This window comes from Telmatherina bonti, assembly GCF_933228915.1.
Source record: "Telmatherina bonti genome assembly, chromosome: 14".
Taxonomy (NCBI): Eukaryota; Metazoa; Chordata; class Actinopteri; order Atheriniformes; family Telmatherinidae; genus Telmatherina; species Telmatherina bonti.
Window position 1 is genome coordinate 25,087,743 of NC_136612.1, and position 17,913 is coordinate 25,105,655.

Sequence of the window (17,913 nt, forward strand, 5' to 3'; positions counted from 1 at the left end):
TAACACTGATTGCAAAATTTTTTTTGTTTGTTTGTATGTTCTTTGTGTGTTGTTTTAACGTGCAAGAACCTAAGTTGTGGTGTAATGTGGAACAGTACCATCGGAGCAGTACCAACCGCCTCACCTCCACACACTGCACAGACTCTGTGACCAAACTCCTGTTGAGAGGTTGAACTGTTTCATGCTTCAGAGTTGACATAGGGGAGAGGAATCAAAACAGTGTACACACAAGGCCAAGGCTAAGTGCCTTGTATGAGTTCTTCCCAGTGAATGAAAGGACAACAAGTTGCAGAAGGGTCGTTATCTGTGAATATCCAAACAACACTTCAAAAAATACATGAACAAAGATTGGGTTGGGCTTTTAAATAAAGTTGGATGACATTCTCAGTCTTTTTACTTTTCTTTTTTTTTTTTGTCTTGTTTGTTTATTGTTTTTGTTTTTGGCTGTCATATGTAACATTTTAAAGAACCAATGGCCCCACTGAGGAGAATAAAGCTAACCGTGAACCTTGAATAGACGAGTGCATAATTTCTTTGCTCCATGCTTCATCAAGTACACTAATTACTGAAAAGCTGCGGCTGGTTGTAAAAATTTCTGTATCATAGGAGTGATGCAGAGAGCTAGAGAGAAAATTCCCTCCCTAAGTTTTGGTCATCACGTCCCCTCAGGACTGAGATCTGATTAAGATTCAAAAGGGAGAGGAAGACTGGGGCAAAAAGTTTACACAAAGATTGATGGGAGATTTACAAAAACCATTGCAAGTTTTGTCATTTGTGGGATCAGCATAAAATGTAGCCCATTTACTGAGTAACTTAGAGAACATTTGGAAAGGTTGAAAAAAAAAAAAGAAGCAAGATCTTTTCATCTATTATAATTGTTTGAGCTTAGCTTTCTAGATCATGACAAGCATGACAAGCTTTCTATATACATGACAAGCAAATGGACAGCACTGATTCTGGGTGAGTCACATCTGTCATCCATTTGAACAGTATAGCAATAACACAGCAATAACTATAGCAACGCAAAGTCCAGTTGCGCTGGTAAAAACATAGAAGCCATTATAAAATTTGTGGAAACGAACCTGCAACCATGGAGCCAGTGGACTTCACAGTACTCGCCATGCAGGCTTCACTACCTATGTCAGCAGAGTCTGTCTGCACTGGTAAAAACACAAATGTATTTCCTTTTTTCTGTAGCTATTGTAAAAGCTGTATTCTATTAAAATAGACACAGAATTATACACTCTAATGTTGATCATCAAATACAGTTATCAAATCAAAATTTGTTTTTATCTAGAACTGGACTGTAGTGTGTTCAAAGATGTGAACAGTCTGGTAAATCTACACCAGCAACTCATAAATCTAAAATGGACATTTATTTAAAATGTCTAATGTTTGATACATTTATTTAATCTTCTCTGAATCCTTCTCACAGACACTCACCATTGTCCATGACCATGTGATGCAACTGGATGAAACCTGTCTCTCAGCGTGGACCATGTTTAAATATCCAAAACAAACTACATTTAGCCCAAAAATGATGTTAATCAAATTTAGACCAAAGTTAACCTGAGTTAGGGTTAATGATCCCATTAAAATTTTTATTCATTCATTCATTCATTATCCAAGTTGCTTAGTCTGATTGAGGACTAGAACCTGCCCTAGCAATCTTTGGGCGAGAGGCCGGGTACATCTTAGAGAGGTTGCCAGTCCATCACAGGGCCACACAGAGAGACAAACAACTATCCACACTCACTCTCCTTTCCACATGGAGAAAACATGCAAACTCCACACAGAAAGGCCACCGTTCATTTAATGCCATCCTTCATTGTGACGTGATTTGCAATTAAATATTCTCCGTATATTATACACCTCGTTTTAAGGTCTGTGTATTGGTTTCAAAGATTGTCTTTCTTTTTATGTGAGATTTGTCTCCTTTATTTACTGTAAAAGAAGGAAACAATTATACGCAGACAGGAAATGGGAGATCCTTGCATTTTCCTTCCTGTTTAGATTTAAGAGACAGTGGCCTTCAAAACAGCTTTACCTCTGTTCTCCCTTTTTCTTTCATTTTAAAAAACAGAAGAGCTTCAAAAACTTTTGAATACATGTTTTACTAAGCATATTAAAAAATTTAAATATATATATATAGACATTTTTTTTTTTTTACTAAGCATATTAAAAAATTTATATATATATATATATATAATATATTTAAAAAAAAATATATATATATATATCTATATATATATATATATATATATATATATATATATATATATATATATGTATATATATATATATATATATATATATATATATATATATATATATATATATATATATATATATATATATATATATACATATATATACATATATATATATATATATATATATATATATATATATATAGATATATATAGATATATATTTTTTTTTTTTTTTTTTTTTTTTTTTTAAAATAATTAACAATGATTACAGTTTTCTACATTACAGATCTTATTTATAGTTTGATTTGACATGGAAGCCTGCTTGTAGCACAAACTCTTCTTTTTGGAGCATTTTATTCGTATTTGTTGTCTTATTATCAATTTTCTTTTAAATGGTGATGTTTAGTGCACGCTAGTGAAAACTAAAGGCAACTATTTAGAGTTAAGCTTTTTCAAATTTCACCCATTACAGCTTTGTATTTCATGACATGAATGTGACAGAAATATCTATTTTTCTTGAGAGAATTATGACTGTAACTGCATTTATTTGATGAAGAAAACATATGTGATGTATGGCTTTGAATATGGCCATTTAGCCATTTAGCTTGCAGTGGATCAATACCATAGAATGAAAAATGATGACTGAGATCCACTTTGCTCCAAAAGATAAGCAGGGTTGATCAATAAATGGAAGGAAAATATCCAGCAGAGAAGGAGGCGGAAACATACAGGTCCTAAAAAGAGAGATGACATAGCTAAAAGAGACCGCCAGAGAGCAAGGGGGAAAAAATAAAGGGAGTGGAAAAGCAGCAAACAAAGTGACTAAGGAAAACACTGCAGCTCTGTCGATAAGAGGCATACTTATCTTCTGTTGTTCATTCTGTCCCATCCCAAGGTAAGTTATTCATAATTTATAACATTTTTCTATTAACTTCAAGAATCATACACTTGGTACACCCACTGTTAGTTAAATAGTGAAATGCCAAGAGCAGGCTTTTGTGTTTGAAGAGATTGATCTCTGGTAAACCTTGCAGCTGTGTCATTGATGGATGGAAAATACAAAGAGCTCAAGACAGACTCTGACTTACTGTGCATGTTGTAGGTCTTTAAACAATGTAATGAATGAGTGAAACTCAGAGTTCATATTTTGTTTTAATTGTTCTTTTTATTTTATTTTATTTTTTTTGTTTGTTATTTTTTTAAGACTGTAGTATTTGGTTGAATAATTTACACCATAGGATTAAATTTTTATGTCTGTTTAAATAACTTTCAGACACTCATATGATTTTATCTATCATGCTATCTTACAAGAATATCAAAATCAATGCTGAAATTAATTAAATTTCATCTTATCAGCATTTTTAACCTATTTCCTCTTAAAAGCAAGCCATTCCTTGTGATTTTTTGCAATAGTGTGGTTCTTTTTATATCTCTTAACAAATCATACAGTTTCTCAACATCACTGCTCTGAGGTTACATTACTGCTGGAGACCTGGGTCAGTATTCAGGGTGGTGCTTTACATTGGATCAGGTCCTACCAATCAGTGAGAAGTTTCAGCATTTCTGTTGGAACCGCTGAGTCTCGTGCAACACCTCTCACATGTGGAGTACCTCAAGGCTCTATAGTTAGTCTTCTTCTTTTTTCTCTGTATCTACTTCCTCTTGTCTCTATTCTTCAAAAACATTGCATCTCGTTTCATTTTTATGCTGACGACAGCCGAATTTATATGCCATTAGAGAAGAAGGGGAACGTGCTATTTTCTTTATTTATTCATTTCATTCAATAAATCAAAACATAATTTAAAATTTCAGCATATCTTCAAGTTAAATTTGAATGAAATAAGGAGCAGCAGAAGTCAATTCTTATATTATCTGCCCCCTTTTCACCCAACCATCGTTATAGTATATGATCAAACAAACCAAAAAAGTATACAAAATGAAAATAAATCTTCAGTAGCATGACATCCCTCAGACTAAACATATCATTTTCTTATGTCTCCCAGATTACCACTCATTTTAAGCATTTCTTACAACATTGGACATTTTGTAATTTTCACATTATTCATAATATCTGTGTATGTTTTTTTATGTTATTGCATTGTGAACATCAATGTAGAGAAAATTGGTTATAGAAATTAACCCATTTTGCTAGTTTAAGTTTGATTACATCAAATATTAATTACCTACATAAAAATTATAGCTGTGGATGAAATTCCTTCATGAAATTATGATTGCATTTAGTTTCCCAGTGTTCAGACACATTATGACAGTTCAGCTTCAGCAGAAAAATAAGTGAACAAAGTGATGCACTACAGCTCTTCAGATGGTCTTGCTGACGTATACTGCCTATCAGCTCATTTATCATCCAGCTTGTATCCTATCTGTAGTGGGAGCTCTCTCCACCCAGTAAAAGACAGTCTGATGTTGATTTGTCTTGTTTCTTATCTCAGTACCCCTCTCTCTAAAAGAGAAAGAGGGACGGAGAGGGGGGACATAAAAATGTCGCTGTGATGAGTTTTAAGGTTGGAAAGTCATGTAATGAAGGTAGAAAAATTTGTAAAGAAAAATTGCAGATGTTATTTTAGGAATAAAAAAGTATACTCAAATTCTGTTCTTAGAGCCAGTTGTGTAAAACACTAAAATAGAAAAAGCTGTTTTTGCACAAGTTCCTGTATTTCCAAACAACAGCGGCTGTGGTGCAGGCTTGATGGATTAGCAATCCTGTCCAGAGTTTTTCTGCTTGACAAAAATGCTTATGGATTTAAACCCATACTCTTTACCTTAACACTGCATGTGTCTGAATAAAGCTTTGCTTATTCAAGTTTAAATTAAAAGAGTCACTGGTAGACCACCTAATTAGTCTTCAACCTGCCCACAGGTATTATTGATTACACAGGACAGTTTTGCTCAGACTTGTCACATTTTCTATGATTTACTTCAGAAGCCTGTTAGAGACCATTACAAGCTGACATTAAAAAAAAAGATAAAGAGCAAAAATCATTTTAGATTTTATCATTTGAATTAATACATTTGTTCAACCTTGTAATTCTCTGTAGGTCACGCTGAAGATGAGGACAACTTCTTTGCCTGTGACTTCATTTCCTATTTCCTCAACACCACCCCCCATGAACTCCTCTGGCCACTATGAGCATAAAAACAATACCACACCTTCCATCTCCAGTAGCTTATGGATGTCCTGCTTCACCATGATATTGGGAACAGTGTCCAACTTCACTGCGCTGGGCATCTTGTTTCATTCCCGTGCCAGATTCCGCCGCCAATCCAAAGCAATATTCTTACAGCTGACAGTGACTTTACTTTTGGTTGACCTTGGAAGTCATCTGATCCTAGGTGCTTTTGCAATGTATGGGCACATAGGTGACACCACAAAAGACGACAGTTTCTGCAATATCTTTGGAGCCTTCATGGTGTTTTTTGGCTTATGTCCTTTGCTGCTGGGTTGTGCTATGGCAGTAGAACGCTGTGTGGCAATCACCCAACCTTTTTTTCATGTTGCCATGATTACAGTGACTCATGTAAGGGGAGTTGTACTGCTTTTGTTCTCTCTTGCATTTGTGATGGCTTATTTGCCTTTTTTAAAAGTGGGGACTTATACTACCCAGTTTCCAAGTACATGGTGTTTTTTGCCTATTCACAATACAACCTCTGTGGCAAACAAAAATTTAGTCCTGGGCTTCTCATGTCTGGGTCTCTCTGCGCTCACTATTTCCTTGTTCTGCAACATCTTGAGTGGTGTAACGTTGCTCCAAGCCAGAGTAAGGTCCAGCAAGGGTTACACAAAAACTACAGCTCCCTGTGCTCGCCGTGCATCATCTGCATCATCTTCCTCTGTGTTTTTTTCATTGGATGTGGAGATGATGATGCAACTTGCAGTGATTACTGTGGTGTCCTGTGTCTGCTGGGGGCCCTTTCTTGTATGTACTACTCATTTAGGTTCACAGATTGGTTCAAGCAACGTTTTAAATAGTCAGATATGTTTGTAAAAGAGCCATTAGAAGTAAATACTAAATTGTAAAGTTTGGTAAATCTTGTTAATAATTCTTGTGTGTTTCTCTCTCATTATAGATCCACTCTCTTGTGGTCCAGCTTAATGAAAGTTCCAGGGATTCAGATGATTTGAAAGGCAGATTCACGCTTCTGACCTTACGCATGGCCTCCTGGAATCAGATTTTAGACCCCTGGGTTTACATCCTACTCAGAAGAACAGTGCTTTTAAGAGTTTGCTGTGGTTTCCCCACTCACAAACCAACAATGACAGCAGACTGCTCCTCTGCTGATAATCGTGGAAATAGTTTCCTTCTGCATTGACATTATTTCCTTATATTCTATTCTTTCCATCCGGACAGAATAATTTTTATTAATATTTGTTTGTTTTCTTATGCTTGTAGTGGAAAATGTAGGAAAACAATTTTTGGTAATGTTTGATTGTTAAGTCCATATTTAGTGTATAAAGCTCCAGAGTTTGATGTTAATGAATGATGTACTGTACTAAACCATACTTATCAACATTTAGTTAGTAGTCTGTGCCGGTGTTCTGACGATTTGTTCCACATTCAGCAGCCCCCAACAAATCGGGTGGTCGGACAGTTGGGCCGTGATCATTTCATCCAATCACGATTGAGAAAATCTTGACAAGCTTTCGGCTCAACAAATAGCTGAGCTGCCAGAGAAGTTGCCCGCCCATGGTAGGCGGTGCTTCAAGGGCGGCGAGTGGTCCTCTTCAACATGGAGTACGGAAAATAGCCCGATTCACCCCGCATTAAACTGTTCATGTTCAGGTTATTAATTATTACACATTGGTGCTTTTTTTTTTTTTTTTAGTTTTACTGGAAGATACAGTACTCGATAACTAACACTTCCAAGAACGGTTTGAACTAGTAAACTACTAACTACCAACTGTTACCCCGCTAATTGCAATAAATCTGCTGCAACATTTTTAAAACTCTTGGTTTTCCAGAAAACTCTACCTCGTAGATAATAACTTCGACGCTTTCCACAGCGTGAAGGGCAACTTTAAAGACTGATTATCTTTGAAAGAAAAAAGGAAAACTTTTTTCAAAGCGTCAAGTTGTGCCGAGCAGCAGGGCTATCAGGTGAAAGGTGACATCACGTCAATCCATTGACTCATAGGTAAGTTTAAGCTCTTTAAAAAGGAACATGATAATCTGTGTGATCCCATCTAGCATCTTTTCACCTAAACTGAAATCAGAGCTAGATTCTTAGATTTAACTTGCATGCTAAATTAACAGGAGCTATATTATCTATGTGGGGGTTGTTTGTTTTTTTGTTTGTTTTGGTATAGTTTTCTTAATCTTCTTTCGGGAATGTAGCAACTATAAACCTCCCTGTTTGCTTGCTTGTACCAGCCTGCACTACAGTACTTCAGCTCGCAGAGTGGGACCCATGCAAGCTTTAACTTAAGGCCATTATTGTGTAAAAGCCCATCTTTCTTCTCTTACTCCGTGACAAGAATGCACAATGCAGCGAGTGTGTCAGCCTCTCTGGGCTCCGTGGGACTGTTCCGTCTCGTTGGGGTGTCCTGGTCCTGGACTCTAGCAGCGGGACTTGGTGTGTACTTGGGTACAAGAAGCTGGAAATACTTCTATATTGCTGCCAGAACTGCCAAGAGAGACCTCACGTAAGTCAAATGCATATGGATAAAGTTGTGATGCTTTTGGTTCTGCATTTCTTTATACTTAAATCTGCTCTCCCCCCCCCCCCCCCCCCCCCCCCCCCCCCCCAATCCTCCCATCAGCGGCCTGTATGTGCTGTTGAGGGTAAAGCTGGCTTTATGGCGTTACGTGCGCAGTGGAAGCAATATTCCTTCCATTTTTGCCCAGACAGTTAAACTCCACCCAAATAAACCAGCACTGATCTATGAGGCCACAGGAGAAACATGGACTTTTACCCAGCTTGATGAAATTTCTAATGCAGTGGCCCATTGGGCCAGAAGTCAAGGATGGGTCTCTGGGGATGTAGTGGCCCTCTTCTTGGAAAGCAGGCCGTTACAGGTGGCGCTTTGGCTGGGCTTGGCCAAAGTTGGGGTGGAAGCTGCACTTATCAATTTCAGCCTGCGCTGTGATCCCCTCCTGCACTGCATTGGGGTGTCACAATCACGGGCAATCGTGTTTGGAGCTGAGCTTGCTGAAGGTAAGGCGGTTTAAAACCATGTATGGACAGCCAACAAAGAAACTGGCATTTGTGTTAAAATTCTGCATAAAAGGAACTGTTTAATACAGCATAAGATATTAGTCTTCATTCAGGGTAGTGGGACTTTGTGAAGGATTTTAATTCTTTAATTTTGACAAAAATGTGTGTTTTTGTGCATTCTAGAGCTTTAACTAACCTGTTAAAACTGGCGTTTTTAATGTTCCCATCTAACTCTTGTTTATTTTTTCTGAATGGTCAGCCATGTCGGAGGTTAATTCTGCCATCAGCCAGTCCATGGTACGGTTTTGTACAGGAGATCTTGGTGCAGAGCATCTGGCCTCCCTGGGTGCTCAGCCTCTGGATCCAATTTTAGCCACTGCATCTAGACACCCTCCTTCACCTTGTGTCCCCCCCAAAGGCATGAATGGTGAGTATGGATTGACTAAGGTCAAGTTTATCTGGGCAAATAATAATAATACTACTAATTAGTATGAAGACTCCAACACCTCATGATCCAAACCTATCAATTAATATTTATAGATAAAAGAAAATCTTTATGTCAAAACCTTGAGAAACAACATCATTTGAAAAGTACCGTTCATCAGAGCTGCTATTGTTTGTAATTTCACTCATGACTCTATTGCGGAACAGCCTTCAGTGTTGATAAGTGAAAACAAATAAATGAAAATATGACACTATTTGTTATAAATTACTAACTGCAAATCAGCTCACATTATTGCTCACGCCATTAATCTGTCACCCTTAATAGTTGTACCATAGTGATTTTAGTTTAGCAGTTAGATGTTGTTTTGGTCTTTTCATAGCTCGAACGTATTTGTAAGAATTTTTCATTCTTTTTTTTTTTTTTCTCTCTACTAAAATGGCTTTTTAATACTTATTCAACAAACCATTATTGCTGTAGTACTGGGATAGGCAATGAGTAGTTTAGAATCAAGAAAAAATCTCACAACTGTCTGGTTTAGATCTGGATGTCTTTATAAGATGTGTTAGGTGTAAATAAATCCTATCCAAGATCAGTGATCCTTCTGTATTAGACACAACTCACCAGTTGAAATTTGAGCTTAGTGATTATAACATAACTGAAGACAGGGACTATATATTTTTCTTTACGTTTTTAAAAAAAAATTAATTTCAGTATATACTGAAATGCTGCTATCTTCAAACTGCATCATGCAATTTTTAATAACCATCTGTATTTTCTTCTGCAGACCGTCTGTTTTATATTTACACCTCCGGAACCACAGGACTGCCTAAAGCTGCCATTGTTGTACACAGCCGGTATGTTTTCTTGAATATTATCCTTTAAAAGAAAATTTTTTTTAAAAAAAGAAAAAATAAAACATTGTTTTTTAAAGTTGTCATACTTTGTGTGACACTAATGACAGAGGTCTGAGTATCACTCCCATTTTCTTACAACAGCTACTACAGGATTGCTGCTTTTGGGTATTTTGCCTTTCGCATGCGTCCTGATGATGTGATGTATGACTGCCTGCCTCTGTATCACTCAGCAGGTAGGATGCTACCTGTCTCCAATCTTTGATTACAGTGGCTTACTTGATTAAACTAAATACAGGCTTTCTCCTCTTGCCAGGTAATATTATTGGAGTTGGTCAGTGTCTGATCCATGGTCTCACTGTGGTGGTGAAGAGAAAATTTTCTGCCAGCCGCTTCTGGGATGACTGCATTAAATACAACTGCACTGTAAGAGCTTCAGCTCAGCATGCATTCATGTCATATTTGGTAAAGTCAGTAACTCAGAATCAGTCAGGCATGATGAAGCATTGAACCAAAACATGTCTTGTTTACCTTTCCAGGTCGTGCAGTATATCGGGGAGATCTGTCGCTACCTCCTATCTCAGCCGGTCCGACCAACTGAGAAGAGCCATAAAGTTCGTCTGGCAGTGGGGAATGGACTGCGACCCAGTGTGTGGGAAGCCTTCACAGAGCGTTTTGGGGTGGCACAGATCGGCGAGTTCTATGGAGCAACCGAGTGCAACTGCAGCATTGCCAACATGGATGGCAAAGTTAGACATAATGTTGTTTGTCTCTTCACAAACAATATAAACTTGATCTGAATTTAAGTGGGGTTTTTTTTTTTGTTTGTTTTTTTTTTTTGTACCGGCAGGTGGGAGCTTGTGGGTTCAACAGTCGCATTCTCCCCAACGTGTACCCTATCCGTCTGGTGAGGGTTAATGAGGACACCATGGAACTTGTTCGGGACAGTCGGGGCCTGTGTGTGCCTTGCCGCCCTGGTAATAAATCTCTTAAGTCTAATTATGACAAATGAAGTTTATGTATCATATGTTACACATCATCCTGATTATCCTATGCAATTCAGTTCAATTCAACTTTATTTGTATTGCGCCACTTCACAACAATGTTGTCACACGGAACTTTACATACACGAATCAAAATACACATAATTTCAAGCCAGTTCATACATATCCTATAATAGAAACCTACTGATTGCATCGAGTCATGACTTCAATCCAATCCCCCATCCTGAGCATGCACAAGGCAACAGTGGGAAGGAAAAAACTCCCCTTTAACAGGAAGAAAACCTCCGGCAAAACCCGGCTCAGGGAGGGCAGCCATCTGCCTCGACTGGTTGGGGTGGAGAGCACAGAATTTGACTCCTCTGTGTTTTGCAGGGGAGCCTGGACTTCTGGTAGGCCGCATCAATCAGCAAGACCCATTACGGCGATTTGATGGCTATGCTAATCAAGATGCTACAAAGAAGAAGATCGTTCAAAATGTCTTCAAGAAGAACGATTCTGCGTATTTATCAGGTTGCTAGTCTTTTTCTAGTAACCTCATCTTTATTTCTGTTCATTCAGTTAAGCTTGTGGCTCTCATTTTAAAACTATTTAAAAAAAAAAAAAAACAACTTGAATGCTTTAAGTGTTCAAAGATAATTTATATTTATTAATGCATGAACATTGGAAAAAAAATAAACGTAAAGTTGGATTGGATTTAGAAACTTTTTATGTGGTCAATAGGGATCATGTAACATGACTGTGAGGTCACATGAGAACTTTATGTGGAGTTTTTTTTTGTTTTTGTTTTTTTTAATTAAAACACCAGGTGACGTGCTGGTGATGGACGAACTGGGCTACATGTACTTCCGTGACCGCAGTGGGGACACTTTCCGCTGGCGAGGGGAAAACGTCTCCACCACTGAGGTGGAGGGCATACTCAGCAATCTTTTGGATCAAACTGATGTAGCCGTGTACGGTGTCACAGTACCAGGTGAGTGCTATTTTTGTTATACCTTTAGGTTCACACAACATTTATATCTGTCATTTCCCTTTTAATTTTTATACATATGTTATTTTGTGCCAGGTGTGGAAGGTAAAGCTGGCATGGCTGCCATTGCAGATGCTACAGGGAGTTTTGATTGCCAGAGTTTCTTGCAGAATATCCAGCGAGCACTTCCTTCTTATGCTCGTCCTGTCTTCCTGCGAATCTCCCCACAAGTAGACACTACAGGTATCTCACCTCAAATATAGATAATCAATTATAACTCCTTGTTTCATATTGATGAACAATAATTTTACATTGATTATCTCTACACTTTGCTATAGGTACTTTTAAAATCCAGAAAACCAGGCTGCAGAGGGACGGATTTGACCCACGCGTTACGACAGATCAGCTGTACTTTTTGAACAGTAGAGCTGCACAATACGAGGCCATGGATGAGGAGCTCTACAATGCTATAGTGGAGGGAAGAATGTCCTTATGATGTGGTGGGGAATAGCAGGGCAGCCAAAGTGCCTCGGTTAAACAGGCTGAACAGGTGCTGTGAAGAGAGAGTCGAGCATGCATGCAACAATGTCTGCAACAGTCGTGGTGCCCCACTGTCTGGACCATTCAGGGAAAAAAGCTGAGAGGACTTCATACCTAGACAGAGTACTGTTTCAGATTATGTTTTAACACTGTATACGTAACACACCAGGACATAATGTGAGGGCATTTACTCCATTTAACAGCTTCCTTATAGTTATTTAAATCAACACCTCAAACAGCCTTTGAGCAACACCGCACATTGTGTGGATATCTTCCACAACCAGTTTGAAATAGATGTTACATTAATGTTGCTAGGACATAAAGGGTAGTATCAAGTCAAGCTTTGTCACAGGGTATTACCCATTTAGGAAATGCTGTATGCTGCAAGGTTAATCCTGTGTAGGTTTACTACAGTGCTACTGTGTGTTTGAATGCAGCTGAAAGACAAGAGTTGCACATGTGGTCAAGTGAGTAGCTACTAGGTCAAGGACTAACCATAGGATTGTTTGTGTTTTTAATGCAATGGGAAGCTAATCTCACTCTTCAGATTTAAAAATCTGAACAATATTGGCACTGGTTTGCAAATACTCATATTAATACTATATGTGCCTTTTATGCATATGAAACAATCCCCCTGTTTCATATAATGTTTTTTTATGGAAAGGAACGCAAATAAAGCGAAGATCAAAGGCTACTATGTGTCATGCAAAATGGGTCACATGTTATGACTGACATTTTATGTAACAAATTCTATCATCGTAGTAATATATAGGTGTTCAGGATTGTCATTTGGATTTGTAAATCTCAGAGTACATTTTCTCTGTTGTAACCCAAATTAAAGATTTCTAAACGTATTTGCTTCTGATCATTTATTTAAAGCAATTCATTGATGACTTTTTAACTTTCACACTGATATGCTGCTGAAATTTCACAATGAATTACTGTCATCAAAAAATATTCACAATTCTCCACAAGACTAAAATTATTTTCCACTGGATTTTTATGCACAAAAAGGCGAATCAGTCTCCCACATGGACTAATGATCTGTTGATAAGTTTATCCTCGTTGGTAAGATTTTCAGTGGGTATTCTTTACATGCTGTGCAAAAGTAGGGAAAGACTTTGGGTACGATGATGTCTGTGAAAGTATAAAGAGGTGTTCTCTCTTCAGGATCATAAAAGGCAACCTTGCCTCGGTCCATGTCCAAAACCATTCTTATCACTTCTGGTTTCCTTTTCATGCTGAGCGGTTCCCACGGCGCCGTACAGGCTTTATGCTCTCCATTGCGAAATCTTATCGTCCAGAATCCCTCTGCTGGTGTCAGCACATGTTTACCTTTCCTGTTGATGGACTCACTGGCTACTCCTACCACCCAGTAGGTGTTGTCCTTCACCTCTACATCCCAGCTGTGGCGTCCAGACGAATAGCCCTCAGCAGCGAGCATCTCTGCACTAATGTCAAAGCGTTCTGGGTTGTCCGGCAGCTTGAAAATTTGAGTGGAGTTCTGCACAACTGTGAGATCCTCAGAAAGGATGAAGCAGCTGGCTGCTGTGTTGGGATCCAAAATCACTGGAGCTTGAGGAGGAAAGAAAGTAGAGATTACAAATGTGAGAGGAAACCCATAAACCAGTAAACGTCACTGGTTAAGAACAAACTTACTGTATTTAATTATTTTCCTCATCTTCTCCCATACTTTATATTTAAGAGATCCCAAGTGCTTGGCCACATCAATCAGAGCATCATGCATCATTTGTGGATCAAGAGGCCTTTGCCAGGTCCTGAAAAGATATTGTACAAGTCAAGAATTCTGTCCTTGAAGCTCTGTTGTCCTAAAGACAAGTAAAAACACTTACCTTCTTATAGTTTCCTTGTAATTCTGAAACAAAATTTTAAAAGAAAGTTTTATGTAATGATTTTTATATGAATATGAAATTGACATCAAATCAGGCCATCCCACTGTGACAGCCTTATTTACCTGAAGAAATGGGATATCCTGACTTCTCATTTCCTGTTCCGCTAATCTGATGGTATTGGAAAGAGATGTCATTTCATTGCTCATCTCCTCGATCTTCTGAGAAATCATCAGGTTCTTCTGAGCCTCCTCTGCCTTTAAAGCAGCAAGTCTAGTGGCTTCTTGCTCTCTCAGGAAACGGTGAAGGACTTCAAATTCCTCTTTGATCTGTGATTCAGTGTGTTCAGCTTGGTTCTGGAAAGAGACATAATTACTGGGTCACTACCTCTACACCTCGACTCCAACGTACATTCATGGTAACATTTAACACTGATGAGACTGACATTACCTTGACATGATCTGTCATTTCCTCACATGCCATTCTTGCTTTTTTGTACAGCTGTAACTTTTCTTTCAAGGGCAGAAGAGCGCTCTTTAGTTCCTCCTGAAATGTCAGTGACAAGGGATCAACTACTAAAAAACATGGTCAGTCTGGCAGGTGGCCAAGCTGTCAGCACACTGAGGGGCTTTCAGCTGCCACATACTTTTCCATTGCAGCATTCCATTTAAATGCAACGCTGCACAATACAGTAGCATCAAGGGGTCAGATCTATGGAAAATGATCTACTGCTTTTATGACATTAGAAAATCTGAACTCATGCTCTGAGTCCACTCAGGGACCCAATATGGAAACCAGCAGATTTACGTGCTCAGTCTTTCCAAGTCTCTGGAGAAGGAAGAAGGGAGCAGGATTAGTGTGAATGTAGTGTCGCAGAAACCTTGTGGGAGTCGAGTTTCAGTCCTTTCGGGACCCCAATAGCAACAGGATACCAAATATATAATTCTATTATTAGAATGTTAATGAACTCTGCCAAAACCCTTCACACATAACGTATCCAGCATTTCAGACTCAGAAAAGTACCAATGTGGTTGGAAAATTCCGATAAAAAAAAACATTTTCTAAATGAATTGATGGTGAACTTGCAAAAAATAATGATTCAAAAATAATGTCCAGGTAAAGGACGATACTTCTGTTAATGAAAAGAGGAATAGTGTTTCATTTCTAAGAGATATCTCTTAACACGTAGCCATAAAGTATGAGAATGAAGATGAGGACTTGTGTGCTTCTTATTTAACATAGGTACCTGCATATAATGCATTGTTTAAATTCTTTGTTATCATCTCTTGCAGCTTTAACTGTTAACAGAAAACTGAAATATTTTGGGCAATACAAGAGCAGTTCAGGTTGAAGATATGTAGTTCAAACAAAGGAGCTGTCAGTCAAATAAAACACTTAGGTGAACATCCTTGTGACATTGATGTGCCTACCTTACAGTCATGAGCGCCTTCTCTAATGGGGTAGAGTCTGTGCCCCTTGTGTGCAGCTGTTTTGCCACACATACCACATATTGGTTCTAAATCCTCCAAGCAGAAGAGTGTGAGCTTTTCTCCATGCTCGCTACAAGCCTCTGGGTCATTCTTGCTTCGATCTTCTTTGAAGGATTCACAGGCCTTTTGCAGCACAGTGCTCACTACTATCTGATCCATGGAGGAGCGGCGCCAGCACAGAGGACAGCAGTGTGAGTCTTTAGTCCCTTGTGTATCCCAACTGTCTTTTAGACAAGCTTTACAGAATCTGTGTCTGCAAGAAAGGACCACTGGCTGACTGAGAATATGCCCACAAATTGGACATGAAAGGTCATCATTAGAATGAACACGCCTGGTGGCCATTCTTCCTCACAGTGCATTGATGATAAGGCAAGCTCTAGAGTCCCTCCCACATCTCTGGCAGGCTACCTCATCTTAACCTCAGAAATAAGTGTTAATACTTTGGCTCCCGAAGGCATATCCCATGTTATGCTGTCTTGTGTCGAGTGTGCACACTGAGCATTCTCAAATAAACACCCCTCAAATTAATACAAATCTCACTCTACATTCTAGAGATTGTGTCTCTAAACTAGCGCAAATAATAAAAACCTGAAGATGACAGAAAAGGGTGAGGCAAAGCTGGGAGAACATGTCAGAAAAGCGTCCTTGGATTTTAGTTATGTTATAATGACCTCTGGTTATTTGAGAAGTTTATGAAAACAACCAGTTGAAGTGTAACGAAAGAAGGGAAACAATCCAAAATAAGCCTACGGCTGAGAGTATAAATAGAAAGAAGCGGTGACCACTGGAACACTTTAACAGATGGTTTTTCATTGGTTGTGAGTTTATTTTTTAACACCATTTAGTTTAAAAAAGGATAGATCTTCACTTATTTTTTAATTTCCTTCAGGTGGTTATTGAAGCTTTTTATATTTCATTTCGTTTCATTCATTTGATTACAACATGGTACACACACAGTAGCATTAATTTCTTATTGCCAACAGTATTTGGCATTATTCTGACCTCATTTCTCTGGTAATATATTATATATATATTATATATATATAATATAATATATATAAATATTATACTTATAAATTAGTTTACTGGAACAAATGTAAAACCAAAGTAAGCAGAATGTGCTGATGAAGTGAGAACTGTTTTAAGAAGACACTGGTTTAAAGCTGTGTAATGGCCCCTCTTAAACGTGTTTGTATGATTACTAATGCACCTTTTGTGTGTTATGTAAGGATTAAGTCTGCCAGGTATCAAGCAGGACAGTTTAAACATTGCTAACATCATACAATATTCAATCTCATAGAATAATAAATTTAGTGCATCAAAGGCGAGTTTGATTTCTACTTCAAGCTTTATAATACACCACATCAAGCTGTGACTGTAAAATTCACAGAAATGAAAATTAAATGTAAAATGTTAGTTATTTTGAGTTTAATGAATCCTGTGTAATACAGTGAGTTATAAGTTCCATACATTTCTCACAGGCAGCCCTGCTTAAGTAAAATGTAAAATGATCTCTGGTTGAGAGGCGAACAAGTGTTTGTACCAGCAACCATCCGCAGGACAAAATCCTTCAATGTTAGTAGTCAGCTGACATGGGGAAATGACTAATTTTAAACATTGGTCATCACCCTGATGTGGGAGACAATCTGAAACATACTGGACAAACAAGAAAGTTGTTCTATAAATGACAAGTATTGAGGTACTTTTGACTTTTTTATACTTTACTTTCCACCACTAGCTCATTATGTACATAACAAAAGACTGTGGGGATATAAACAAATATGAAAATCCTTTAGAGTAGACCTGATATTAAGGATCTACCCCCTATATGATTATAGACTTAGTCAAAACTGTGTGCATTTTAAAAATGTTGCTAAATGTAAGGAAGATACAAGCAAACACGAGCTTAGCTTCTTTACAGCATAACATACACTGATAACTATTTTTGTTCTCCTTACCTTACAATTTGTGAATGCTTCCTTTATGGGATACACTCTGTGGTTCACATGCAGGCCGGATCTGCTGCAAATACAGCAGATTGGCTCCATGTCAGCTACACAAAGGAGATACATTCTCTGGTCATGTGCTTCACATGACTTATGTGGAAGTCCAAGACTGTTTTTAAAGCAGAGAGGACACTCTTTAGCACCAAACTGTGCCCAGAACTGTTCCAAACAATAATTACAGAAGCATCGAGCACAGCCTATGCAGCAGAGGACCGATGGAGTCAGAAAGGTTTCTCCACACACAGCACAACAGGACTCGTCCTCAATCTGACGTGAGACGTCACCCTCCATCTGTGAGATTCAAAGCAGTACTGATGGATCTCAAGAAGGCAGAAAGACCGATATTCTGTTAGCATGTCATTACGTCGTCGGACTG

General features: G+C 38.2%; 3 protein-coding genes across 4 annotated transcripts; 2 read left to right on the forward strand and 1 right to left on the reverse strand.

Annotated features, from left to right (window-relative positions):
* Window positions 1–5,281: 5,281 nt before the first annotated feature.
* On the forward strand, window positions 5,282–6,542 carry ptger1c (prostaglandin E receptor 1c (subtype EP1); the record flags this gene model as incomplete). Its single annotated transcript, XM_079253093.1, has 2 exons — window positions 5,282–6,148; window positions 6,300–6,542. 2 exons carry the CDS (start codon window positions 5,282–5,284, stop codon window positions 6,540–6,542), a joined length of 1,110 nt encoding a protein of 369 aa, XP_079109219.1.
* A 425-nt stretch (window positions 6,543–6,967) lies between these two features.
* On the forward strand, window positions 6,968–13,045 carry slc27a1a (solute carrier family 27 member 1a). Its single transcript, XM_079252305.1, has 13 exons — window positions 6,968–7,364; window positions 7,705–7,872; window positions 7,990–8,384; window positions 8,644–8,811; window positions 9,614–9,683; window positions 9,825–9,916; window positions 9,997–10,106; window positions 10,220–10,429; window positions 10,531–10,657; window positions 11,057–11,194; window positions 11,490–11,654; window positions 11,748–11,894; window positions 11,990–13,045. The coding sequence occupies exons 2-13, from the start codon at window positions 7,706–7,708 to the stop codon at window positions 12,145–12,147; spliced, it is 1,947 nt and encodes a 648-aa protein (XP_079108431.1). The 5' UTR covers window positions 6,968–7,364; window position 7,705; the 3' UTR covers window positions 12,148–13,045.
* Window positions 12,190–17,840, reverse strand: trim35-13 (tripartite motif containing 35-13). Of its 2 annotated transcripts, none has more exons than XM_079252307.1 (6): window positions 15,472–17,471; window positions 14,492–14,587; window positions 14,167–14,397; window positions 14,045–14,067; window positions 13,851–13,969; window positions 12,190–13,766 (listed from the first exon to the last, which is right to left on the reverse strand). In XM_079252307.1, the coding sequence occupies exons 1-6, from the start codon at window positions 15,871–15,873 to the stop codon at window positions 13,228–13,230; spliced, it is 1,410 nt and encodes a 469-aa protein (XP_079108433.1). In that variant the 5' UTR covers window positions 15,874–17,471; the 3' UTR covers window positions 12,190–13,227. The 2 variants fall into 2 exon arrangements, with proteins under 2 accessions (XP_079108433.1, XP_079108434.1); XM_079252308.1 differs by lacking the exon at window positions 15,472–17,471 and adding an exon at window positions 17,490–17,840 and having other exon boundaries at window positions 12,198–13,766.
* Between the last annotated feature and the right edge of the window lie 73 nt (window positions 17,841–17,913).